Source organism: Falco naumanni (genome assembly GCF_017639655.2).
Source record: "Falco naumanni isolate bFalNau1 chromosome 20 unlocalized genomic scaffold, bFalNau1.pat SUPER_20_unloc_1, whole genome shotgun sequence".
Classification (NCBI taxonomy): Eukaryota; Metazoa; Chordata; class Aves; order Falconiformes; family Falconidae; genus Falco; species Falco naumanni.
In genome coordinates, this window is record NW_024427345.1 from 556,850 (window position 1) to 581,795 (window position 24,946).

A 24,946-nucleotide genomic window follows, 5' to 3' on the forward strand; every position below is an offset into this window, starting at 1 on the left:
TGCTGCCACCCTTGCTGCCTCACCGCCCGATGCTGCCCCCCCCAATGCCCCCCTGCCCGCCCCCCCCCGCGCTGCCCCTCCTGCCGCCCCCGGCTGAGCATCAAGTGAGGGGGGGGGCGCCTCCCCCGCCCCCGTTCCCGGGGAACCCCCCGGCCAGCGCCCAGCGGCTGCGGTGAGTACAGGGGAGCCCCCCCCACAACTGGGGAAACTGAGGCACGGGCAGGGCTGCCCGCCCCCCCCCCCCCTCCCCCCGCCCAGCCTGGGTTGTGCAGCGGGGAGGGGGCGTGTGCAGAAAGGCTGGCGCAATTGCACGGGGGTGTTTGCACAAGAACTGGGGCAATTGCACGGCAGGTATTTGCACGAGGCTGAGGCAAATGCACGGGGGTATTCATACAGGTCTGGGGCATTTGCACGGGGTTATTTGCACAAGGGCTGGGGCATTTGTATGGGAGTATTTGCACAGGAGATGTTTGCACAAGAAGTGGGCAGTTGCACGAGTGTATTTGCACGGGGTCTGGGGCAATTGCACGGGGATGTTTGCACGGGGGACAGTTGCACGGGGGTATTTGCACAAGCCCGGGCAGGACGTGGCGCCGCGGGTTCACCCTCACGTGCCAACGGGCAGCGCTCGCGGGGGGGGGGAAGCTGCTCCCCCCGCGCCCCCCCCAGCTCGCCCCGCGCCCCCCCCCCAGCTCCCCCGCGGCCGCCGGCGCCGTGCGCGTGCGCAGCACCGTGGCGGGAGCCACATCTGATTGGCTGCGGCCGCTGTTTGAACGGGCGCGCGGCGCGGCCTGCGCACGGCGGCGGAGCGGCCTCGCCGTGAGTGAGGGGCTGCGGGCCCGGGAGTGGGGCGGGGGGAGGCCCTGAGGAGGCCGAGGGCTGGGGCGGGAGGAGGCCCTGAGGAGGCCCTGAGGAGGCCCTGAGGAGGCCGAGGAGTGGGGCTGGGGCGGGGGGAGGCCCTGAGGAGGCCCTGAGGAGTGGGGCTGGGGCGGGGGGAGGCCCTGAGGAGGCCGAGGAGTGGGGCTGGGGCGAGGGGAGGCCCTGAGGAGGCCGAGGAGTGGGGCTGGGGCGGGGGGAGGCCCTGAGGAGGCCGAGGAGTGGGGCTGGGGCGGGGGGGAGGCCCCGAGGAGGCCGAGGAGTGGGGCTGGGGCATCCTGCAGGCCCCGGGCGGGGGGACGGGGGTAGCTCCAGGCCGCAGAGCGGCTGTCAGCATGCGGGCAGTGGGGCAGTGGGTGCCCGGTGGGGCTGTAGAGCTCCCTCTTTGGGGCTGGGGGTGGCTGTGTGCCCTGGGGAGGCTGAGGAGCGGAGCAGGGAGGAGCTGCAGGCCACAGGCAGGTGGGGCTCCAGGCCAAAGAAGGGCTGTGAGTATCTGGGGAGTGGGGCTGCGGGTGCCAGTGGAGGTCCAGAGCCCGCCCCCCCCCCCCTTTTGGGGCTGGGGGGGGCTGTGTGCCCTGGGTAGGCCAAGGAGTGGGGTGGGAGGGAGCTGCAGGCCCCAGACAAGGGGGACCTAGGGGGGCTCCAGGCTGCAGGGGTGCTGTCAGCATTGGGGCAGTGGGGCTGGGGGCGGCTGTGGTACCCCAAGGGGCTGGTGGGTGGAGCTATGGGTTCTGGGGGGACTGGAGAGTAGGGCTGGGGGCTCCCAAGGGGCTGGAGAGTGGTGTGGGGGCCAGGTAATGGGCCTGGAATCTGGGGAGGGAGTCCTCACGCCTTTCCCTGCCCACCCCAGCCTGCCTGAGTCACCAGCATGGTGTCGCACATGAAGCACCCCGAAGGAGCCGGCTTCGCCACCCCAACAGACAGCTGGATGGGCATACGTGAGCTGCTCGCTGAGCTGTGGGTGAGCCAGGAACTGGGGGGGCTCTGCCTCCGGCACCGTGCCGGGGGGAATGACACAACCCTTCCCTGGAGGGCCCTGGGCTGGGTGCTGGGGGTCTGACGCCCTCCCCTCTGCAGGAATGCCTCTTATCCTCCCCGCGAGATGTCTCCAACGCCAGCCAGGCCACCAGGCTGCGGAAAAGCCAGGTCTGCGACAGAGTGCTGCGGGTTTGCGTTAAGCAAATGGCTGAGCCTGGGGGCTGCCCTGAACACGCCGCGAGCCTGGTAGCTGTAGCCGAGGCGGCATGCCAGGGCTACCTGACTGCCATGCCACAGCCGACTCCCCTCTACCTGGAGAAGATCCTTTACCACCTGCTCAGGAACACCGCCAGCCAGGGCAGCGGCAGTGCCTGCCGGAAGGTGGCCGACCTCCTCCGCACGCGGCTGCTGACCTACCGCCCTGGCCAGGTGCCTGCCACAGACTTCAGTGCCATCGCCTACAGCAGTTTCAGTGTGCTGTGGAGAGGGGCAGACGCCCTGGCCGAGCCTGACCAGCCACAGGAGGAGGGTAGAGCTGTCCTCTCGGCCCGTCTGCAAGCTGTGCGCTTCCTCCTGCTGCTGGAGCAGGATGGGGCAGCCTTGCCACCTCTGCAGCCCCCCTTCTTCGCCTCCCAGACGGCACAGCAGGCGGCCGCTGCTGCCGCCTTGTACAAAGCCCAGCAGGCACCATCCTCGGCTTTCCTCGGCCGACAGCTTGGGGACTGCCTGCTCGCAGCTCTGCGAAGGGAGGCAACAGAGCCGCCCACCTTTCAGCAATCCCTCTGCTGCTTTGAACTCATCCTGGAGCAGTGCCGGCATCTCTGCATGGGCGGCCAGTACAGGGAGGCTGAGGAGGCAGTAAAGGACGTGAGGGGCTTTTTGGGGGCCACCAGCACTTCTGCAAAATCTTTCAGCGACCCCCTGTCCCTCCTGGAGGCTGGGGTTCAGCTGAGCCGGGCGCTGGCCAAGAACACCTGCGCTGTGGGGCCACCCTTGGCCAAGGCTGTGGTGGCTCTCGGCGCGGCAGCAGCAGCCCCGGAGCCATTACTCAGAGTGCTGGCTGAGAGCTGCCAGTTCGTTGTCTTCCCCTTCAGCGAGTACGCAAAGAGAAGCAAGCAGCAGCCCTTCAGCCGGGAGGATGTGCTTGGCTTTTGGGCCTTCGTTGAGGGGCACTGCTGTGTCCTGCAACAGCTGCTGGAGAGGGTGAGGCTGGGGCTGGGGGCAGGGTGACCACGTACCATGGTTGGTCAGAGCCTCTGTGGGCAGCTAGAGGGTTTGTAACCCCGCTCTGGGCTCAGTGCTCCTCTCAATCTGTTGGCAGAGTGTCCCTGCCCTGAGCAGCAGCGCCTGGTGCTGCCCGGGCCCCATGAACGTGCTTTTCTCCTTCCCTCCCCTCCGCAGATTCCTCCCGATGGTGTCAGGCAGAGGCTGATGGTGAAGCAGCTGCTCTACCGCAGCCTCCAGCTCTTTGCCACTATAGCCTATGATGCCTTCCAGTGCTCCCAGGTACCGGTGGCAGAGGGGATGGTCCCCAGCACTGGGGGTGGGTGAGACACTTGTGGTGCCACATAGCTTCTCCCTTTGGAGGTGGCACAGGGGTGGGGTTGAAAGGGGCTGCCCAAACCACCCCAGGGCGGTTCTGTGGGTCCCCAGCAGCCTCTTGCCAGTCGCCCTCTCCCCACAGGCGGCGGGCTGGCCAGGTCTGGAGCAGCTGACGGAGGGCTGCAGCAGGAGCGTGGAGTGGATGCTGGAGGCACTGGAGGAGGTCCCCGAGAGCGAGCGAGCCAAGTACCTTGACATCACCGGTCAGTGCCACAGCGGGTGGGACCAAACCCAGCTCCTCTGCCTCGGCTTGTGCTGAACGCAGCGGCAGAGTTCAGTGTCTGTGCACCTGGCGAGCAGCGAGGGGGTTCTCTGCCACACCAAGGACGTGGCTGGTGGGGCCAGGGCAGAGGGTGACAAGGAGAGAGGGGTCATTCCCTCTCTGTCATGTCTTTAATACTTGGGTTTCACTCACGGCAGCGTCATGCACATTCAAGCTGGCCTACATCTTCTACAACCAGAACCTCCACAAGGAGGCCAGCTCCATCTGCGACATCTTCTGCACGAGCCTGCACATGTCAGATGCCTATGCGTGTCCAGAGATCCCTGTGGAGAAGGTAACTGCTCGTCTGATGCTTCAGGCAGAAACAGGGCTGAGCCGGATGCTCTGGTCCCGGTACCAGGGCAGCAGAGGAAAGGATGGCACCAGCCTTTGCTCCTGGAACAACCCCAGTTCCCTGCTCCGAGGTCTCACCTTCACCTGGGCGGGGAAGGGCGCTGTGGTACGGGACATGGGAAGCAGGGAGTTTGCTCCCACAGGGTGCAGAAGCCGGATCTCTGCTCTCTCCACAGCTGCACAAATGCTTCAGGCTGCAGGTGGAATGCTACCGGGAGCTGGGGCAGCTGGAGGCAGCCCTGGCATGCATGGTGCAGTGGCTGGCCGTGCTGCGGGACCGCATCGAGGAGCTGCTGGCAGAACCTGTCTCCCTCTGGGTCAGAGTCAAAACGGACGCTGTGAAGCAGGGGGCTGAGGAGTTACGGTTGCGGTAAGACCCTAAGGCTGCCCCAGGGCACGAGGGGTGGGTGTCTTGAGAGCTGCACGTCCCAAGCTTTAAGGTGATGATGGCTTCTCCCGGTGAGATGAGCCCCCCTACAGCTCCTGTTTTCCCCAGGACCCTGAAGGAAGGCTTGGAGGGGCACAGCCTGGGCACAGAGACCTTGGTGACGGTCCTCTTTGCGGAGCTGAAGGCCTACAAGGCTGTCCGAGCCGACACGGGGCAGGAACGCTACAACATCCTCTGCGACCTGCTAGAGGTCTGCTCGGAGCAGAGCGACCGCCTGCATGAGCGAGCCGTCGCCTTGACAGAGCTGGCCCAGGTCCTGTGCTACCACAGCTACGCCCAGCAGACTAATTGGTGGGTGACACCAACGTGGTGGGATCACCTCCCTGTGTCCCTGAAAGTCCCCAAGGAACACTTGAGGACCCTCAGGGGGAGTTTTAAGGATCCGGAGTGTTGTTGTACTGGCTGTTTGCTGTTTGGGGTCCTAGGGGGGGTGTCTTATTTGTCCCTCCCCTTAAAATGTTCCAGGGGTTTCAGGGCAGGAGGCTGTTTCTGATCCCTCTCTCCGGCAGCTCCTCCCTGGATGCGGTCCACGAAGCCTTGCGGCTGCTGGAGTTGGTACCCAGGACCGCCCAGAACCGGGACCGGCTCCTTGATGACCAGGCGCAGGCTCTTCTCTGGCTCTACATCTGCACCCTGGAGTCCCAGCTGGAGAAGGTGGGTGGGGGCGGCAGAGCCGGGCTGTGGGACATTGAAACGGGTCTGGAAGTGCCATGGGGTTCTGTGCGTGTGTCAGGTGCCCTCCCCAGCCTTGCTGGCAGCGCTTGCCTCTGCACTGGGGCCACGAAAAGCTGTGCAGATCCTGCTGGAAACCCTGTGGTGTCTTCTAACGCCTGTCACTGCTGCCGTCTCCCCTTGCAGAACATAGAAAGGGACCAGAGAGGTAAAGCTCAGGCACTGAAGAACCTGGATGACTTTGAGCCCAATGACCTCAACTACGAAGGCAGGCTGCTGGAGGACAGGTTCCTGTATGACGGCATCTCCTTCACCCTGGCGACAGAGACCGGTGAGGATGCTGGCGGGCTCGGGCTCTTGGTGAAGAGGCTTTCCTGGGGAGCCTGGTTTGGGGTCAGAGTGTCTCAGACATGTGGTGTGCCCTCAGCCCTGTCCAAAAGCCTGGATGATGCCTTCTCGTTGTGGAAGCAGCTGCTGATGACGCCGGGTGTGCCAGCCGTGCGCAGCCCTGAGCAGACTGTGGCTTCCCTGCGCCTCCTGGCAGTTCTCTACAAACTGATGGCCAAGGTAACACTGCTGGGGAGGTGGCCAGTGGGATGGCAGCCTCCCTGGGCACACAGTCACCCCTGAGGTGGTCTGAGCGTGACCATGGGGTTTTTTCTGCCCCCAGCCCCTGCAAGCCATGGAGAGCTACCTCCTGGTCAGAGCCCTGTGCAGCGCGCTTGGGGACAGCTTGGGCATGGCCAGTGCCCTGTGCCAGGTCACCAAGCTGCTCTTCCAGCTGGAGTGCCCCAGCTATGCCCAGGTGAGTCTGGCAGGGAGGGAGGGGGCCGTGGGCCAAGCTTGGCCAGTCCCCGGGGCCACAGCCCTCATGCCAGCGTGTTGGTTTCCAGCTTTTCCTGGAGGAGATGGAATCCTGCCTGCAGAAGGCCAACAGCAGTGACAATTCCTACCTGCTGCTGCAGCAATCCTGCCTCTTGCTGCGCAGCCAGCTGTGCTGCGTCAGCCACCGGGTGGGTATGGCTCCTAAAAGCCCTCTGCCACCTCAGAAGTGATCAGGGGGCCAGGGGAGACTGCAGCAGTTTTGCCTGGCTGACTCCACCTCTCCTTGGGCAGGGGCATGGTCCTCCTTGGGGACCTGGGGCATGGAGACACCTTGGACGATGAACCATGACTCTCTTTCTCCCTCTGCAGATTGAGGAGGGTCTCACCCTGTTGCTGGAGGTGCTCCAGAACCTGGTTCTGAAAAAAATCACGAAGGTCTGGTACCTGCTGCGAGCCCAGGTCCTTCAGCTGGTGGCCCTCTACCTGAGCCTCCCTGCTGCCCGCCTCTCACTGGAGCTCCGGCAGCGGATCTTTGTGCAAGGTGAGTTGCTGGAGGGTGTTTACAACCCTCCTGGTGAGCACCAGGCCGGCAGGGTCATGGCTGAAGCTCTGTGCAAATGTTTCGGCTCTGGGTTTCTCCAGACCACCCCATTTGGGGTGAGAAGAGGGAATCTGGGGGAGTCACTGTCCCAGGGCTGGGGAGGGGCCGGCTTGGTGCCGATACCCACGACAGCTCTCGTGCAGGGTGGAAGACGCCCGAGACGGCTCTTGCCGAAGCCCAGAAGCTTTTCCGCAGCATCATCCTCCTGCTGCTGGGCAGCGACGTGCTGGGCTGTCAGACGTCGGCGTCCAGTGTCCGGTTTGTAGATTACGGTGAGCTGGCTGCTCGCGTGGACCGGAACCCAACCGTTCCTCCAGGCTGCTCGCCTGCCTCCCCTGCTCTGATCACCCTCCTGTCCTCCCTCGCAGGGGACAACCTGCTGCTGAAGTGGCAGGTGCTGGCTGACATGCTGATCTGCTCCGAGCGCCTGGTGGCTCTCCTCAGCGGGCTGGAGGTGGTGTGCAGAGCCAAAGCCTTCTGCCTGGATGCCGTCAGGCTGGCCGTGCGGCTGCAGGTCACCCGCTGGTGAGCTGCCCCGGGGTGGGGGCAGGGCTGGGCCCTGAGCCTGGGGGTCCTTAGTTAGGGCCGAGCTGCCCTGTGGCCCCAGGGGATGCTGGTGTCCCTTCCCCGTGGGAGCCTGGTGGGGCCCTTAGGGCTGAGCTGTCCTGTGGCCCCAGGGGATGCTGGTGGCCCTGTCCCTTCCCGGTGGGAGCGTTTAGTATTTTCTCCGCTTGGTCTGGAGCAAGCAGCGGCTCCGGGGTGTGTTACCCCATAGTTCAGCTTACCGGGTCGGATGGGGATCTTGCTCCTTGCTGCCTCCCTCCCTCCCACATGGCACTGGGGGTGAAGCGCTGGCTGTTGGGGTGCAGCTTTGCAGCTTTGAGGGCTGATGGTGTCCCGTTTCCCCCCCCCTCCCCCCCCCCAGGTGTACATCTTTCCTGGTGCTGAAGGCCCAGCTGGAGCTGCAGCAGGGTGAGCTGGAGCTGAGCCACTTTGACCTCCAGCAGGCTCTCTTCCTTCTGGAGTCTGACACCGGTGAGTCCCCGCCCTGGGCTCAGAGGAGGGGAAGGGGGGGCTGAGCTGAGTCCCAAGCATGGGTGGTGCCAGGGGTGACCCCTTTCTGCGCCCGCTTTTGGCCTGGGGTAGATCTGCCTTGCGCAGATGGTGCCAGAGCAGCTGGTCCCCATCACCCAGGAGGGTACAGAGGCGCGGGGTGGCTCCGAGCCATGTTTTGGCTCATCGAGTGACACCTCCAACGATAAAGGGTTAGCTGGGGAGAGCAGGAGCATTGGGCCTGGCTTCCCGCACCCCTCCTCGGGCTGGCCACGGTGCGGGCTGCGCAGGGAGGGCTGTGCAGGGGGGACGCCAGGATAACCCTGTCCTTGGCCCGCAGAGTTTAAAGCCAGCGAGACACAGAAAGGCCAGATGACGATCCTGCCCAGGAAGGGCAAACTCGAGGGCAAGAAGCCCCAGGACCCTGTCTGTGAGCCCACCGGGGAGGAGGAGGGGTTCCTGGAGGGCCCCGCGCTGGCGTTTGTGGCAACGGTGAGCAGGCCAAAGAAGGTGGACGCTCTCACCGCCTCGCCAGAGCTGAAGCCCGAGAGAAGGAAGAGACTGGCCTTCCTCGCCCACCCGGCAGCCTGCCCCTGCTGCCTCTGCTCCGACCTGCTGCTCTCGGCGCTCTGCCTGCGCTGGCTCCTCGCCTGCGCCCAACGCCAGCTGGCGGCCGGCAGCGTGGCCGAGGGACTGGGTCTGATCCGTGCCGTGCTGCCGCGCTGCGCTGCCGTGGCCACCCGCTTCGCCGCCCAGCTGCGAGACAAGCTGGGGGGCAGCTCTCTCGGCCAGGACTTGCCTGCGCTGGAGCTGCTGGACAGTCTGGTGGCCACTGGCTATGCCACCTTGGCCCTTCAGAGCATGGCCAGCCCTGAGCCGGCGGAGGAGCTGCAGGAGGAGCTGGAGGCAGGGCTGACCTTCTTGGCGTCCTGCAGACCCCACCTGCCCAGCCTGGAGGTCTCCAAGGCCAGCCTGCTGCTCAGCAAAGCCGCGGCCACGGTTTGCCACCTGGCCTCCAAGCACGGTGGCCCCGGGGATGGTGTGTCTGCTGGCTCTTCGCTTCCCGTGCCGACCCCGGCGGAGCCCAGCGCGGCGGCCGTGCCCCACGCCCCCAGGAAGGACTCGGCTCAGCCCCGAAGGCGCAATCCCAAGGTGGCGTCGGACCCCACCGTGCCCAAGCCCGGAGCGAGGAGCCGGCGCGTGAAGCCCTTGGCTGCGCCCAACAGCAGCGACGTCTTCGCTCTGGGTGACCCTGACAGCGAGGTGCCCCGCATCGTCATCCGGCCGGCGCTGGTGCCCTGCACCCCACGCCAGAGAGCCCATCCCACCGCGAAGGCGCACGCGGCCCCCGGTCCCCAGACTCCCTTCACCATCTTCAGCGACTCCTCCCCACCCACCGGCCGGTCCCGGCTCCTGCGGGCACCCAGAGCCGCGGGGAGGGTCAAGTCCCACCTGAAGGTGAGCGGGGAGGGAGGTGAGGGCAGCTTGGTGTGACCGCCCCCCCCCCCCCCCCCCCACGGCCTGACACCCCTCTGCCCCCCCGCTTTAGGTGGTGTTCAGTGATGACAGCGACGTGGAGGGTCCCGAAGCGGGGCTGACCCCTGTAGCTGCCCGCAAACCTCGGCCCCCCAGATCGACAGGGTCCAGCGGCAAGGGCAGCGTGGCGCAGCCCCGGAGAGGGCGGCCACGCACCGGCCGAGCCGGGACGGTGGCGAAGGGGGAGCGGGTGACCCGCAGGGCTCCCAGCAAGACAGCGGAGGAGGAGCGGGACCTTCTGAGGGCCATCGAGGAGAAGGAGGAGGAAGAGCTTGACATCAGCTTTGAGGTCTTTCGGGCCTCCAAGGAAGAGGAGGAAGCCCCAGGTGGGCTGGGCTGCCCTGGGGATCGTGGCGGGGGGGTCTTGGCTTCACGCAGCCTGAAGCACCGGGCTGTCCCCACCACTGCCACCCATCCTGTGGACCAGGCGCCTCCGTCTCTTCCCTGCAGGCAGGAGACAGCTGCCTCCCTGTGTGGAGGGCACGGAGCACGAGGTCCTGCAGCAGGACGCTGGCGAGGATGTCCTGGCGGCACGGTGGCTGGGCAGCGGGGACCCACCACCCCGGGAGGGGACCCTCTCCTCCACCCCATCCGTGGCAGGCGGTGAGCACCCGGCACGGTGGGGGGTGCAGGGGACGTGGCTTGTGCTGGGTGGACACAGCCCATATCGATTTCAATCGGTAGCGAGTTACTTTTCCCCAAACTGGGTTTGTTCTGGCCAGGCTGTGAGCGACCTCCCTGTCTCTGTCTTGACCCGCAGGGTGGGTGGGTTTTTGGTTTCTTGTCCCATTTCCTCAGTTTCCCATGGAGGGTGAGTGGGCGAGCGGCTGGGTGGGTGTCAGGCTGCTGGGCAGGGCCAACATGGGGTTGCTCCGTGAGCCTCCGGCACATGGGATACTGGTCTTGGACTGGAAGCTGGTGGCTGTGCTGGGGACACCACATCTGTCCCCTCTGCTCCAGTCCTGATCCTGCCCCGGGGCTCTGCGGCTCCGTGTCCCTTCCAGATGCCTCCTCGCTGGACACGGCCCTCCAGCTCCTGAAAGAGGCTTTTGACTGCATCGGCCACTGCCCCCCCGGGACACTCTACAGCCGGATCTGCCAGCTCCTGGCTCTGGCCACCGGCAACCGGGACCCCCTCGCCACGGCGTACCTGCTCTCCGAGTCGGTCTCCATCACCACCCGCCACCAGCTGCTCAGCGTCGTCCACAGGAGGATGCAGTGAGTCCCTGGGTTGTCCCTCGGGCATTGCTGGGGGATGGGGCACACCCAGTGCCCCTGCAGAGGGGACTTTGGGGGGACAGGGATCACCCAGCACCACCAGTACCCCTGTGGAGGGGACTCTGGGGGGACAGGGCTCACCTAGTGGCATCAGTACCCCCACAGAGTGGACTTTGGGGGGACAGGGCTCACCCAGTGCCACCAGAGCCTCCATGGAAGGGACTTTGGGGGGGATGGGGCTCTCGTAGCACCACCAGTGCCCCCGCGGAGGGGACTTTGGGGGGATGGGGCTCACCCAGCGCCCCCGCGGAGAGGACTTTGGGGGGACGGGGCTCACCCAGCGCCCCCGCGGAGGGGACTTTGGGGGGCTATCCCCCCCAACTGCCTTTCCCTCCACAGGAAGGAGAAGAAAGCAGCGGGGGACGTGGCTGAGCAGCTCCGTGGGCTCTCCCTGCAGGAGGGGAGCACTGCCCCCCCCAGCCGCTGCCTCGCCGAGCTCGAGCAGCTCTTCATGTTCAGCCCCTCGGGGCTGGGGTCCGGGGAGCGGGAGAGGTTCGGGGCACAGCTGCAGCAGATCCCCAGCGGTGAGGGCTGAGGCCAGCGCAGGGCCGGGGCAGCTCGGCACCCAGGAGGGTGCTGAGTGGTGGGTGCTGCCCCTGGGGTGCACCCTAAGGTCAGGGTGTGACTTCCAGGGGTGACGGTGTGCCTGCTGACCCTCGCCAGCGTCCAGCCTGGCTCCGGAGGGGACACGCTGCTGCTGACGCGGCTGGAGAAGGACACGGCGCCCGTGAACATCCGCATCCCCACCGCGCTCTCCAAGGTGAGGGCAGGGGGCGAGGGGGGGGCAGCCCAGGTGCACTTGGGGCTGGGGTCACAGCTCCCCTCCCTTCCTCCAGGCCCCGCTGCGCTCGGTGCTGAGCGACTTCGACACTATCCAGAGGGAGCAGAAGGAAACCAACTGCTGCACGGACAAGCGGGACTGGTGGCTGCGCCGCTCCGAGCTGGACCGCAGGATGAAGGTGGGGGGGGGGGACGACCACCCGGTGCCCTGACATGGGGCACGGCTGGGCGAGGGGGTGTGGACCCCCCCAGTGACTCTCTGACCTCTTGCAGAGCCTCATCGAGACCCTGGAGACGCAGGTGCTGGGGTGCTGGAGGGGGGCCCTGATCCCTGCTGGCCCCCAGCCCGCGCTGGCCGAGGAAGCCGCCCGCTTGCACCCCCGGCTGCGCCGCTGCGGCTGGAGGGACCCGGATCCCACCCTGCTCCAGGTGCCCAGGCTGGCTTTGGGGGAGCTGAGCCCCCCGGCTTTGCCACCGCTGACCCCTCCTTCCTCCCCACAGGTGGTGCTCAATGCCGCTGCCCTCCTTGCCCCCTGCGACCTGCAAGCCCTGGCCTTCGGCCTCTGCCCGGCGCAGCCCCACCAGGCTCAGCTCCTCTTGCAGGAGGCGGTGGAGAAGCGGAGAGCTGGTGCCAGGCAGCCCGGCGGCTCCCTCGTCCTGGTTCTGGATAAGGTGAGAGCCTTGCTCCTGCCTCCCCTCCTGCTGCCGCCGCTGCCCGCTCTCACCTTCCTCTTCCTCGCAGCACCTACAGAAGCTGCCCTGGGAGAGCATGGCGTGCCTGCAGGCCCTGCCCGTCACCAGGCTGCCTTCCCTGCGCTTCCTGCTCAGCTACACCCTGGCACGGAAGGTGAGAGGCTGGGGGGGAACCCCAGCCTACCCCAGCCTCCCCCCACCCCGGGGTTTGGGGGACCCCCTCCCAAGCCACTGGTCTCTGCCCCCCCCCCCAGCAGCAGGCAGGATCCGTGCTGAGCCGCGGTGTGAACCCCAGCAGCACCTTCTACGTCCTCAACCCGCACCGCAACCTCCTGGGCACAGAGGAGCGATTTCGGGGCTGGTTTGAGAGGTGGGTGGGGGTCTGGGGGGGGCACTGGGGGGGGTGGGGGGTGGTCGTGCCCCTCACCCCTTCTCACCAGCTCTCCTGCAGCGAGCCCGGATGGAAGGGGGTGACGGGAGCCGTCCCGAGCGTGGAGCAGATGCAGGCAGCCCTGGTGGAGCACGACCTCTACATGTGAGCATCACCAGGGCACCCCAGGGGGGAGGGGGGGCACCCTTGCGGGGTATCAGAGCTCACCGTGGGGGGCTTCTCCCCATAGCTACGCGGGGCACGGAGCTGGTGCCCGGTTCCTGGACGGCCAGACCATCGCCCGGCTGGATTGCCGTGCTGTCGCCCTGCTCTTCGGCTGCAGCAGCGCCGCGCTGGTGGTCCGCGGGGGCCTGGAGGGCTCCGGCATCATCCTCAAGTACATCATGGCCGGCTGGTGAGCGATGGGGGGGGGGGCTCGGGGGGGGGGCAGGGGGGCTGTGCATGCGCAGGGCTGGGTTCCTGTGGGGTGTGAGCGGGTGTGAGCCCCCTTCTCCCTTCCAGCCCCCTCGTCCTGGGGAACCTGTGGGATGTGACAGATCAGGACATCGACCGCTACGCGCAGGCGCTGCTGCGGGGCTGGCTGGGGGGGCGGCCGGGCACCCCCCTCCTGCCCTACGCCGCCCAGGCACGCCAAGCCCCCCGCCTCAAGTACCTGGTGGGGGCGGCCCCCGTCGCCTACGGGCTGCCCGTCTGCCTGCAGTGAGGGGGGGCCCCGTAGGAATGGGGTGGTGGTGTGGTGTGTCTGTTTTCAGCTGTTTTTAGGTTATTTTAACAAAATTGGGGTTTATGTATCTTCTGTGTCTTCTGTGACAATAAAGTTGCTGCTTCTAGATCTGGCTGCCCCGTCCTCTCCTCCGTCCCCCCATGTCTGGTCTGGGTGGGCATCCCCTTCCCACCCCCCCACCCCCCCGGGAAGGGCCCTGAGCCTCCCGCCTTCCTCCTCCGCTGCTGGAGGCGCCCCCAAGCCCCCCCTATGGGTTTTGCCGCCCCCAAGCTCCTCCCCATGGGTTTTGCCGCCCCCAAGCCCCCCCCCCATGGGTTTTGGCCCCCTCCCTTCCTATGGGGTGACTGGGGCCCTGCCAGAGGGGTGCCCTCCACCCCGTTTCCCCGCACCGCCGCTAGGGGCGCGCTGGGCCGGGGGGCGGCGCTGGGGGGCGGGGCGGGGGCGGGCCGGCACCGGGGGGCGGGGCGGCGCGGCGGCCCAAGATGGCGCAGGCGGTGAACGTGGGGGGAACTGACGCTGCCGCAGCTGGAGCTACTCAAGGGGCAGCTCGACCAGGTACTGGGGGGTGCTGGGCCAAACTGGGAGGGCCGAGAGCGATCATGGGGCGTGCAGGCTGCGGTGGGGGATGTGTGGGGCTGGACTGGGGGGACTGGACCCGACTGGGAGGGAATGTGGGGTTGCAGACTGGGATGGGCTGGGCCAGACTGGGCTGGGGGGGGTGTGGGGCTGGACGGGGGAGACTGGGGGGGGGGTGTGGGGCCAGGCTGGGGAGGGGTGGTGGGGGCCTGACTGGATGGGGTTGTGGGTGTGTATGTACTGGGCCAGACTGGGAGGACTGAAGGGAAATGAGGAGGCAGACTGGGCTGGGGGTGGGGGATAATGGACCAGACTGGGCTGTGGGGGCTGGGTCCTGCGGGACCAGGTGGGATGGGGGCAGGTGGACTGGGCCGTACTGGGTAGGAACTGGGGGGGGTGGGTATGTGGCCAGGCTGGAGCAGGCGAGGTGCCCCCCATGGCCCGGGGACACCCCATGCTCTGGCTGCTGCATGTGGGGCTCTGCCCCCCCCCCCCCCCCGGGCCCTCTCCTGGGGCTGGGCCCCCCCGGCCCCGCCGCTGACCCCGCGCCCCCCCCAGGAGGTGGAATTCCTCTCGTCCTCCATCGCGCAGCTCAAGGTGGTGCAGACCAAGTACGTGGAAGCCAAGGATTGCCTCAACGTGCTCAACAAGGGCAACGAAGGCAAGTGGGGGTACCCCCCCCCCCCCCCCCCGAACTGGGCCTGGGGGGGCTGGGCCGAGCCCCCAGTGCCAGCTCCCCCCGCCCTGGCCTTGCCAGCCCTGGCAGCTCCCCGGCACCGCGGCGTACCCAGCTCTACTCTGAGCAAACCGCCCCCAGCCCCCTTGTTGCCCCCAGCTCTGGCACCTCATGCGTGGGGAGGGGGCACAGGGGGCAGCTGGGGAGCCCAGATGTTGGGTGTCATCGTGTCCGTCCCCCCACACCCCCCCAGATGTTGAGCTGTGACCCCAGGGGCTCCCCTCACCCCCCCACCCCCCCCCGTTTGCTTTGTCACAGGGAAGGACCTGCTGGTGCCCCTCACCAGCTCTGTATCCTTTGCTGTTCCCCGCAGCCCCCCAGTTTGCACCCCCCGGGGCGTGGGCGTTGCTGCCGGTGCCTGGTGCCCCCAGCCCCCCCCCCGCCCCCCCCCCCAGCATTCCCGCTGTGCCCCGCTTTCCCTGACACCCCCCCCAGATGTACGTCCCCGGGAAGCTCTCGGACGTCGAGCGTGTCCTGATCGATGTCGGCACTGGCTACTACGTGGAGAAGGTGAGGGGTGGGCGTGGGGGGGCTCAGTGCAGTCCCTGGGGGGGGGCTGCTCCCCCTGTTTGTGCCACCGAGGCCCCCCCTTACCCCCCCGCCCCTTCTCTCAGACTGCAGATGATGCCCGAGACTTTTTCAAGCGGAAAATCGACTTCCTGACCAAGCAGATGGAGAAGATCCAGCCGGCGCTGCAGGAGAAGCACGCCATGAAGCAGGGTGAGTGCCCACCCCCCTCCCCGCTCCCGGGGGGGGCCCCCCCGGCCCCTTGCAGCACCCCCCCCCCCCCCCCTCCCCCAACCTCCCCTGGCCCCCTTTTCTTCCCTGCAGCCGTGGTGGAAATGATGAGCCAGAAGATCCAGCAGCTGACGGCCCTGGGAGCGGCGCAGGGTGCAACCACCAAGGCGTAGCCTTCGGCCTCGGGGGTCTCCTCCTCGCCGTGGGGCGCAGCGGTGGCCCCCCCATCCCCCCCCCCCCCCGCCCCATTTTTGTAGGCAGTAGCTCGCTGCCACCGTGCGGAATAAATGAGAGATTTCTTGATGTGGGGTGTTTGGGGGGGGGGGGTGTCCCATGTCAGCAGGATTTGGGGTGACCTTGTCCATCTCCAGCCCCTGTGCCCCGGCTTTGCAAGGGCTTAACCCCCCCCGCAGGGGGGCTGATGCCCCCCCCTCCCCCTTCCCCCCCCCCCCCCCCTTCCCCCCCCACAAAATAATCCCTGCTCCCCCAGGCAAGAACTTTATTTATACCCCGTCCAGCCACGCTCCCACCCACCACCCACCCCCCCCAGGCGGGGGGCTGCCTCGCCGTGCCCTGTGGCTGCTACCCTACGTGTGCCCCCCCGCCCCCCCCCCCCCCCCCCACTATATACATCTATAGGGTGTGACCGCTGGGGGGGCGGCAAGGTCCAGCTCCTGGCTGCTGGGGGCTACACGAAGCACAACAGTGTCCCCCTGCTGCAGTACGGTCCGTGTGTCCCCTGGTGCGGTGTCACCTTGTCCTTGTGGCCACAGTGGGGTCGGTGTGTCCCCCGGTGTAGTGTCACCTTGTCCCCCTGCCCGCGGTGCAGTCGGTGTGTCCCCTGGTGTAGTGTCACCTCATCCCACTGCTGCAGCGTGGTCCAGGTGTCCCCCGGTTTAGTGTCACCTTGTTCCCCATGCCTGGAGCATGGTCCGTGTGTCCCCTGGTGTGGTGTCACCTTGTCCCTCAGCCCACAGCACGGTTTGTGTCTCCTGGCAGGGTGCCACCTCATCCCACTGCTGCAGCATGGTCTGGTATCCCCCGGTGTAGTGTCACCTCGTCCCACTGCTGCAGCACGGTCCAGGTGTCCCCCGGTGTAGTGTCACCTCATCCCACTGCAGTGCGGTCCAGGTGTCCCCCGGTGTAGTGTCACCTTGTCCCCTTGCTGCAGCGAGGTCTGTATGTCCCTCAGCGTGGTGCCACCTCATCCTGCTACTGCAGCGTGGTCCGTGTGTCCCCCGGTGTAGTGTCACTTTGTTCCCCACGCCCATGGCACGGTCCATGTGTCCCCTTGTGCAGTGTCACCTCGTCCCCCCTGCCGCAGCCCGTTCCGTGTGTCCCCTGGTGCGGTGTCACCTCGTGCCCACAGCACGGCCCACGCGTCCCCCGGCTCGGTGTCACCTCGCGCCCCTGCCCCGCCGCTCTCAGTGGACGAAGAGGGGCTTGTGGACGCGCTTGTGGCGGTTGAGCGTGGCGCTGCGGGCGAAGCTCTCCCCGCACTCCACGCAGATGTAGGGCTCGTGGCCGTGCGCCTGCGCCCGGTGCCGCTCCAGCTCGGTGCCGTCGCGGCAGCTCTGGCCGCACTCGGGGCAGGGCGCGGGCTGGGCGCGGGCGGCGTGGACCCGCTGGTGCTTCAGCAGGTTGGTGCTCTGGGCGAAGCCGCGGCCGCACTGCCCGCAGCGGTGGGGCCGGGCGCCCGAGTGCGTGCGCTGGTGCTTGATGAGGTTCTTGCTCTGGGTGAAGCTCTTGCCGCACTGCCCGCAGCTGTAGGGCTTCTCGCCGGTGTGGATGCGCTGGTGCTGGATGAGGTTGGAGCTCCAGCTGAAGCTCTTGCCGCAGTCGCCGCAGCGGTAGGGCTTCTCGCCGGTGTGCGTGCGCCGGTGCTGCACCAGGTGCGAGTTCTGGCTGAAGCTCTTGCCGCACTCGCCGCAGGTGCTGGGCCGCTCCCCGGTGTGAGTCCGCTGGTGCCGCAGCAGCTTGGACCAGTGGCTGAAGCTCTTCCCGCACTCGTTGCAGATAAAGGGGCGCTGGCGGCCGCCCCGGTGCCTTCCCCCCACGCCCTCCCCCTCCTCTTCCTCGCCGTAGCCCCCCGCTGATGTGGCGGCGCCGGAGCTGGGCTGCCCCCCCCGTTTCTTGGCTTTGGGGGGCAGGGGGCTGTGGGGGATGACGGTCTGGATGATCTCGTGGGGCAGGACCTCGTCCTCGCAGTCGCTCACGATGCCGTCGTCAGCTGTGGGGAGAAGAGGGGCTGGGGAGGGGGCTGGACCCCCCCCCCCCGGGGACAAGCCCCCCCCCCGAGGAGGTGCCCCCCCCCCCCCCCCCCCCCCCAGCCCCCCCGAGCCCCTTCCTCACCGATGTAGACCCTCCGGACCATGTCCCCCTCGTCCGAGTCGTGCAGCTCCACCACGCAGGGCTCCTCCTGCTCCATGGGGGCGGCCGGCGGACCCTGGTGTCCTGCTGGGCAGCGAGTGGCCCTGAGCTCCCCCCTGCCCCCCCCTGGGACCCCCACACCCCGGCCCTGGGGTCCCCCCCCAGGCACCCCCCCGGCCTCCTGAAACCCACCCCATGTTCTGCGCCCCCTCACCGTGCACCCCATTCCCTGTCCCTGGGTGCTGGGGAGCCGGGCAGGGAGCTGGGGGGTCTGTGGGAGCTGCTGGGGGGGGGGGGAACAGGGCCCTCTGTGACCCCCAAGCTCCTTCATGCCCCCCCCCATCCCTCTGTGGGACCCCAAATCCCTTCGTGCCCCCACAATCCCTCTGTGCAACCCCCAAATCCCTTTGTGCCCCCCACATTAACCTGTGTGAGCTGAAATCCATCTGTGCCCCCCCACCAAATCCCCCTATGGGACCCCAAACCCCTCCATGGCCCCCCCAATCCCTCTGTGCCCCCCCAAATCCCCTTGTGGCCCCCCCAGATCCCTCTGTGGGACCCCAAACCCCTTTGTGCCCCCCCAAATCCCTCTGTGGGACCCTAAATCTGTCTGTGTGACACCAAACCCCTTCAAGGCCCCCCCCCCCAATCCCTCTGTGAGACCCCAAATCCCTTTGTGCCCCCCCAAATCCCTTCAGGCCCCCCCCCAATCCCTCTGTGCCCCCCACCAATCCCTCCAGGTCCCCAGTCCCCCATTACCTGGGCTCCCGGGGGTGTCAGGGGGTCTCACTGCTGCACCGCACTCGGCCCCCGAGATCTGAGGGGGGGGGGGGGGACAGGACACAAGCAGTTATGGGCCCACAGCTTGGGGGGGGTGTTTCACCCCCACCCCATGGATCTACATCCAACCCCGACTGGGTGGGCTACAACCCCCCCAGCCCCTGCACATCTCCCACCCCCCCCTTACACCCCAGCTCAGGTTCCTGCAGCACTTGGGGGTGTGTGTGTGGATCCATCCTGGGGGGGTAATTGAACACTCCGGGGGGGGCACTGGGGTGTGGGGGGAGCGGAGACCCCCGAGCATCCCCAGGACTGGGAGTGGTGGTGGCTCTGTTCCCCTCCCCGCGCTCCCCAGCCCCCCCCCCCAGCCTCTCGACTTCTGCCACCCGAGGGGGGGTGGCTCCACTTGGGCCCTGCCCCCACCGGGGGGCCTGAGCCCCAGGACCCCCCCCTCCCAGCACTGGGACTGACCCCAGCCCCCCCACAGTCCCCCCAGAGCCTGGAACTCCTGGGTTCCTGCCGCACCCCAAAAGTGCCTGACCCCCCCCGGGTTCCTGCTGCACCCCAAATGTGCCTGGCCCCCTCTCCTGGGGTGCAGGGATCCCCCAAAAGGGCCTGACACCCCCCCCCACGTAGTGCTCCTGTGACGCCTGGAACCCCCTCCCGCGGTACCCAGTGCCCCCCCAAAGTGCCGGCACCAACCAGTGGTGCCCCAAGCTCCCCAAGGATGCTCAGTGCACCCCGAAAGAACCCGCACCCCTCCCCGCAACGCCCAGAGCCCCCCTGGGGGGGGCTGTACCCCCTCCCATAGTGCCCACTGCACCCCCAAGGCGCCTGCACCCCCCTCCCGGGTGCCTGCACCTCCCCAGGGATGCTCAGTGCACCCCAAGCTGCCCCCACTCCCTCCCTGGGGAGCCCACCGCATCCGAAGATGCCCAACCCCCCCCCCCCCCCAGGAAGGCTGGTGCACCCCAAAAATGCCTGCACCCCCCCCCAGCATGCCCAGAGTACCCTGAAGGTACCCACAGCCCCCCTCCCTGGGTGCCACATCGGTGCCCCCCCAAAGCCCCCTGCCCCCTCCTGCCACAGGGCACCCCGGAGGTGCCTGGGACCCCCCCAAATCTGACCAGCGCCCCCCCCCCCCCGGCTGCCCAATGCACCCTTAAGGTGCCCGGTGCCCCCCAGGTTACCAGGGACACCCCAAACATGCTCAGTGCCCCCCCCCGGGGCCACCCAGTGCCCCCCCAGGTTGCCTGGGACCCCCCCAAGCCGCCCAGTGCCCCCCCGGAGCCCCCGCCCCACCCCCCCACCCCAGGGGCTCAGGGCACGAAGAGCCCAAACGCCCCCCGAGGGGGTGTCGGTGGGCGCCGAGTCTCCCCCCAGCCCCCCCCCCCGAGGCGAGACCCCCAGATCTGCTCTGCTCTGCTCTGCCCTGCCCGGGGGGGGGGGCGGGGGGGGCCCTTCGGTGTGTAAATGGGCTGGAAAAGGCGAATTCCCAGCCCGGAGCTGCCCCCGCGGGGGGGGGAAACTGAGGCAGAGCGCACGCGGCGGCCCCCCCGCACCCCCCGCGGGTCCTTTCACCGGCACTGCCCCCCCTCCCCCCCCCAAATTGCGGGGGCGCAAAAACCGGGGCCGGTTCCCACGCGGGGCGGGGGGCGACCGGGGCGGGGGGACCCAGCCGAGCCCCCGCCCTGCACCTCGGGGGGGGAGCAGGGGGTCCCGCAGCATCGCGCGGGGGGTGGGGGGGGCGGGCGCTGCGAGGCCGATGCAACCCGCAGCCCCCCGCCTTTCCACCACCCCCCCCCATTTATTTTTGGGGTGGGGGCCGCGGCGCCAGGGCCGCGAGGCACAAAGGAACAAGCCGAAGCCCCCAGCCCCCCCCCGCCGCTCCCCAGCCCGCCCCAGCGCCTCCCCCCCACCCCCCCAGGGAAGGGGGGGGGGGCACCCATGCGGGTTATTTTGGGGGGTGGGGGGTGGTCGGGTTCCCCCCCCCTCCCCCCTCCAGCCAACCCCAAGGGCAGCGGCTCCCCGACGCGCCCGTGCGCGCCCCCCCCCCCCCCCCCCGCCACGCCGCCGCCCCCCACTCACCTCCCCGGGGCCGAAGGATGGGGCGTCGCGGGGGGGGGCCCGGGGGGGGGGCTGGGGCCGGGGGGAGGGGGAGGGGCGGGCGCTGCCCCACGCGCGGCGCTCGCGGGAGGCCGGGAACAGGAAGGTCCCAGCGTCATCCCCGGCCCCGGCCCCGCCGCCTCCCGCGCCGCAATGGGCGAGGACCCCCGCGGGGGGCCCCCCCGCCCCCCAAACCGCGCAGCGCCGCCGGGGGGGGGGGGAGGAGGGGAGGGGGGGAGCCCCCCCCCCGCGCTGCCGGGCCTTTTTGTTCCTTTTTTTTAAATTATTATTTTTAATTATTTTTTTTTCCTCCCGCGCTCCGCTTGGAAAACATTCCCCAACAGCAGGATTGGGGGGGGGGGGGCGCGGATTGGGTTTGGGGGGCACCCACGGGCAGCTGGATACCCCCGCCATCGCCACCCAACCCCCCCCCGCTTTGTGTAACGGCTCCGGCTCCAACCCCCCCCTCCGGGAAAAAAAAAAAAAAAAAAAAAAAAAAAAGGTTGGAAATTACGCAACGGCAGCGGGATCGCGCCCGGCGCGCGGCCTCGCGGGGGGGGGGGGGGGGGGGGGGGCGGGCAGCAGCGCCCCCCCCATTGCTGAGCCCACCCGGGAGGGTCTGGGGGTGCGGGGGAGGGGGGGTCCCCGTTGTGCCCACCCCCCACCCCGCGGCGGGGCGCGGGCACGTGCGGGCGCGTGGCGGCAGCCGCGTGGGAGCCGTCCCCGCGGGGCACCCGGCTCCGCTCCAGCCCCAACTGGGAGGACTGGAAAAACCTTCCCATGGCGGCCACTGGGAGCACTGGGATGGTGCCACCGATTCGTCCCCTGGGGTGACGCCACCCCGGGGTGTCCCCGAACCACGTGGCGGGATGATGCTCGGCAGGCGCCGCTGCTCGGGGGGGGCTTTATTGACACATCGGCAAAGCCCCGCGCCCTGCCCCGACCCCCCCCCCCCCCGGCTCCGGGGGTCCCTGGGGTGCAGGTGCCAAACGGCAGCTCCGCTGTGGGACCACCCGGCACCGCGCCCAGACGCCGCAGCCCCCAGCCCTCACCGGGGTGACACCGGTCCCCCTCGGCAGGGATGCGCCCCAAAACTGTCCCCATCCCGGTGTCCCCAACCCGGTGTCCCCATCCCAGCATCACCATCCTGGTGTCCCCATCGTGGTGTTCCCATCATGGCATCCCCATCCTGGCGTTGCTGTCCTGGCGTCCCCATCCCGGCATCCCCACTCTGGCATCACTGTCTTGGCATCGCCATCCCGGCGTTGCCATTGCAGTGTCCCCATCCTGGTGTCCCCGTTGTGTTGTCCAGGTGTCCCCATCCCAACGTCCCCATCATCTTGTCATCACCATCCCAGCATCCCCGTCCAGGTGTCCCCATCCCAGCGTCCCCACCCCGGTGTCCCCATCCCAGCATCGCTGTCCTGGTGTCCCCATCCCAATGTCCCCATCTTGTCACCACCATCCCATCATCCCCATCCTGGTGTCCCCATCCCGGTGTCCCCATCCCAGCGTCCCCATTGTGGTGTCCCCATCCTGGTGTCTCCATCCTGGTGTCCCCATCACGGCATCGCCATCCTGGTGTCCCCATCCTGGCATCCCCGTTGTGGTGTCCCCATCCTGGTGTCTCCATCTTGGTGTCCCCGTTGTGATGTCCCCATCCCGGCGTCTCCATCTCGGCGTCTCCATCCCGGCACCTCCATCCTGGTGTCCCCATCTTGGTGTCCCCATCCCGGCGTCCCCGCCCCAGCACCGCCGCCCCGGTCAGGCGGCGTGCAGCTTCTGGTGCCGGCGGAGCTGGGCCTTGTGGCGGAAGCCGTCCCCGCACTCCCCGCAGATGTAGGGCTTCTCGTCGCTGTGGGTGCGGCGGTGGCGGATGAGGTTGGAGCTGACGCTGAAGCGCTTCCCGCACTCGCCGCAGCGGTAGGGCCTCTCGCCGGTGTGGGTGCGCTGGTGCTGGATGAGCGCCGAGCTCTCGCTGAAGCGCTTCCCGCAGGCGCCGCAGCCGTAGGGCTTCTCGCCGGTGTGGATGCGCTGGTGGGTGACCAGGTTGGAGTTCTGGCTGAAGCCTTTGCCGCAGGCGCCGCAGGTGTAGGGCTTCTCCCCGGTGTGGGTGATCTGGTGGCGCGCCAGGTCCGAGCTGCGGCTGAAGCCCTTCCCGCACTCGCTGCAGATGGTGGGGCGCAGCCGCCCCCCCCGCAGCCCCAGCAGCTCCTTCAGGGGGCCCGGACCCCCAGGGGGTCCCGGGGCTTTGGCTGGCCGACGTGCCGGTGCTTTCCGTGGCGGCCTCGCCGGGCGGCCGGGCGGCTGGCTGCTGGAGGCCGGTGGGCTGCGGTGGGCTGCGGGGAGAGGAGAGCTGGGCACCGGTGGGACGGCGCAGGGATGGGGGGCACCAAGGGCACGGTGGTGGGCCCAGGGTGGTGTCCCCTCCGTGCTGCCCCAGCCCATGTGCACCGTCCCCAGCCCCCTGCCCCTTCCCCAACTCTTTCCCACCTTCTCCGTCCCCCCATCCCTTCCCCAGCCCCCTGCCCCTTCCCCAGCCCTCGTGCCCCTTCCCCAACCCTTTCCCACCTTCTTCATCCCCCCGTCCCTTCCCCAGCCCTCTTCCACCTTCTCCATCCTCTTTGCCCCTTTCCTGTCCCTTTTGCCCTTTCCCCAGCCCCCCTGCCCCCCTCCATCCCTTTCCCACCTTCCCATCCCCTCTCCCGTGGGGACAGCAGTGCCACCCCTGTCCTGCTCTAGGCCTGGCCGAGCTCCTGCGTGTCCCCACCAGCCCCACCGGGTGCTGGGGCCCGGGGTGCGAGGGATGCTCCGGCAGCCCGGAGGGGGGGCAGGGACAGCGGGGGGCAGGGACTGCGTATCCCTGGGCAGGGGTGCGCATGCGGGTGGCACCCCCAAGGGGAACACGGAGCCCAAACTGTGGCTGGAGGTGGGGTACCAGGAAACCTCCACCTGGGGATCATGGCACCCCGCACCCCGGGATCGGGGCATTCCCACACCCCAGGACTGGGGCATCCCCACACCCCCGCACCCCGAGATCAGGACACCCCTGCACCCTGCGATCAGGACATCCCCACACCCCGGGACCAGGAGATCCACACATGATGGGATCGGGACATCCCCGCACCCCAGGATCAGGACACCCCCATGGTGTGGGAGCAGGGCACCCCTGCACCCCAAGGTCGGAGCACCTCCATGCCATGTGAGCAGGATATCCCGGCACCCCTGGATCAGAGCGTTCCCATGCCACAGCAATGGGGCATCCCTGCACCCCAAAACTTCGGCATTCCCATGGCGCACAGCAGGGACATCCCCACACCCCAGCATCGGGACATTCCCGTGCTGCACAGCGGGGACATCCCCGCACTCTGGGATTGAGGTACCTCAGTGCCACAGGAATGGGGTACCCCCACACCCCGGGATTGCAACCTACCTGTGCCACAGGAATGGGACATCCCTTAACTCCCAAATCAGGGCATCCCCATTCCCAGGGATCGGGGTATCCCCACCCCAAGGGACTGAAGCATCCCCATATGCTGGGACCGGGGTACCCCCATGCCACAGGACTGGGGCGCCTGCACCCCAGGACCGGAGCATCCTCCCCTTGTGGGATCGGGGCACACCCTGGGATCATGGTACCCCCATGCCATAGGAACGGGGCATCCCTGGATCCCTTAGGACACCCCCATACCCCAGGATCGGGGTACCCCACGCCAGGGGAACGGCACATCCCTGCAGCTCAGCACTGGTGTACCCCGTGTTGTGGGATTGGGGTACCCCATAGGTCAGGGCACCCCGCTGCCACGGGAACAGGGCACGCCGCGTCCCTGGGGCACCCCCATACCCCGGGATCAGGGTATCCCCACACCAAGGGAGCGCCAACCCCATCTGGGATCAGGGTCGCAGCCCCCCGGGACTGGGGGATCCCCCTACCAAGGGGTCGGGACAGGTCTCCAGGGGGGACCCCCAGAAGGGACTCACCACCCCGCTCCCCACGATGCCATGGGGACACCCCGCGGGGGGGCGCTGGGCTGAGCCCCTCCCCGTGGCCGCCCCGCGGGGTCTCACCTGCGGACGTCCCCTCCGGCAGCTCGGCGTCCTGGGGGTCCCGGGGGTCCCCGGCAGACAGCTCCCCCTCCGCATCCATCGCCGCTGGCCCAGCACGCTCAGACGGGGGGGACCCTGCCCGGGCGGGGGGGCGGGGGGGGGACAAGAAGCAGGCAAAGAGATGGGGTGATGCGGGGGCACTCCAAGGGGGGGTCCCGGCTGCACCCCAAGGGGGGTCCCGAACCCCTCCATGCCTCAGTTTCCTGGTGCTGGGGGGGTACTGGTCGGGGCTTGGTGCATCCCCCCTCCCCATCCCAACAGTACCCCCTCCCCGTGCCCCCCACCCTTCCCATGGAGGGACCCCCCGCGCTGGGGAGGGGCTACACTCCCCCCGACTCATCCGCGAGCAGCGCCGCCACCCCGGGGGGGCACTGGGATGCGGAAAACGGGGCGGGGGGGGGGGGGGCGTTCACCCTCGGTTCTGGGGGGGCCCGGCCCCGACTCACCGCTGCGGCCAGGC

At 68.4% G+C, this 24,946-nt stretch overlaps 3 protein-coding genes across 7 annotated transcripts; 2 read left to right on the plus strand and 1 right to left on the minus strand.

The window, feature by feature from the left end:
* The first annotated feature begins 77 nt into the window (after positions 1 to 77).
* On the plus strand, positions 78 to 13,179 carry ESPL1 (extra spindle pole bodies like 1, separase). Of its 5 annotated transcripts, none has more exons than XM_040581148.1 (31): positions 78 to 172; positions 1,727 to 1,837; positions 1,954 to 3,057; positions 3,256 to 3,360; positions 3,539 to 3,659; positions 3,877 to 4,013; positions 4,249 to 4,442; positions 4,569 to 4,811; positions 5,030 to 5,174; positions 5,379 to 5,523; positions 5,620 to 5,759; positions 5,863 to 5,997; positions 6,086 to 6,205; positions 6,387 to 6,558; positions 6,762 to 6,890; positions 6,987 to 7,143; positions 7,544 to 7,653; positions 8,012 to 9,129; positions 9,221 to 9,533; positions 9,658 to 9,810; positions 10,212 to 10,425; positions 10,825 to 11,009; positions 11,118 to 11,245; positions 11,322 to 11,444; positions 11,539 to 11,694; positions 11,767 to 11,937; positions 12,008 to 12,112; positions 12,213 to 12,328; positions 12,410 to 12,493; positions 12,579 to 12,743; positions 12,851 to 13,179. In XM_040581148.1, the coding sequence occupies exons 2-31, from the start codon at positions 1,745 to 1,747 to the stop codon at positions 13,050 to 13,052; spliced, it is 6,483 nt and encodes a 2,160-aa protein (XP_040437082.1). In that variant the 5' UTR covers positions 78 to 172; positions 1,727 to 1,744; the 3' UTR covers positions 13,053 to 13,179. The 5 variants fall into 5 exon arrangements, 4 of the variants coding, with proteins under 4 accessions (XP_040437082.1, XP_040437081.1, XP_040437083.1 ...); XM_040581147.1 differs by lacking the exon at positions 78 to 172 and adding an exon at positions 761 to 819; XM_040581149.1 differs by lacking the exon at positions 78 to 172 and adding an exon at positions 761 to 819 and having other exon boundaries at positions 12,216 to 12,328.
* Positions 13,180 to 13,555: 376 nt separating this feature from the next.
* Positions 13,556 to 15,426, plus strand: PFDN5 (prefoldin subunit 5). Its single transcript, XM_040581079.1, is given in 7 exon segments — positions 13,556 to 13,576; positions 13,578 to 13,628; positions 14,208 to 14,310; positions 14,644 to 14,675; positions 14,821 to 14,895; positions 15,000 to 15,105; positions 15,217 to 15,426. Coding segments are annotated over 7 exon segments (468 nt in total). The 3' UTR covers positions 15,297 to 15,426.
* Positions 15,427 to 16,202: 776 nt separating this feature from the next.
* LOC121081858 (zinc finger and SCAN domain-containing protein 2-like) lies at positions 16,203 to 24,737 on the minus strand. Its single transcript, XM_040581154.1, has 4 exons — positions 24,448 to 24,737; positions 22,150 to 22,718; positions 18,222 to 18,227; positions 16,203 to 17,150 (listed from the first exon to the last, which is right to left on the minus strand). The coding sequence occupies exons 1-4, from the start codon at positions 24,524 to 24,526 to the stop codon at positions 16,548 to 16,550; spliced, it is 1,257 nt and encodes a 418-aa protein (XP_040437088.1). The 5' UTR covers positions 24,527 to 24,737; the 3' UTR covers positions 16,203 to 16,547.
* Positions 24,738 to 24,946: the final 209 nt, after the last annotated feature.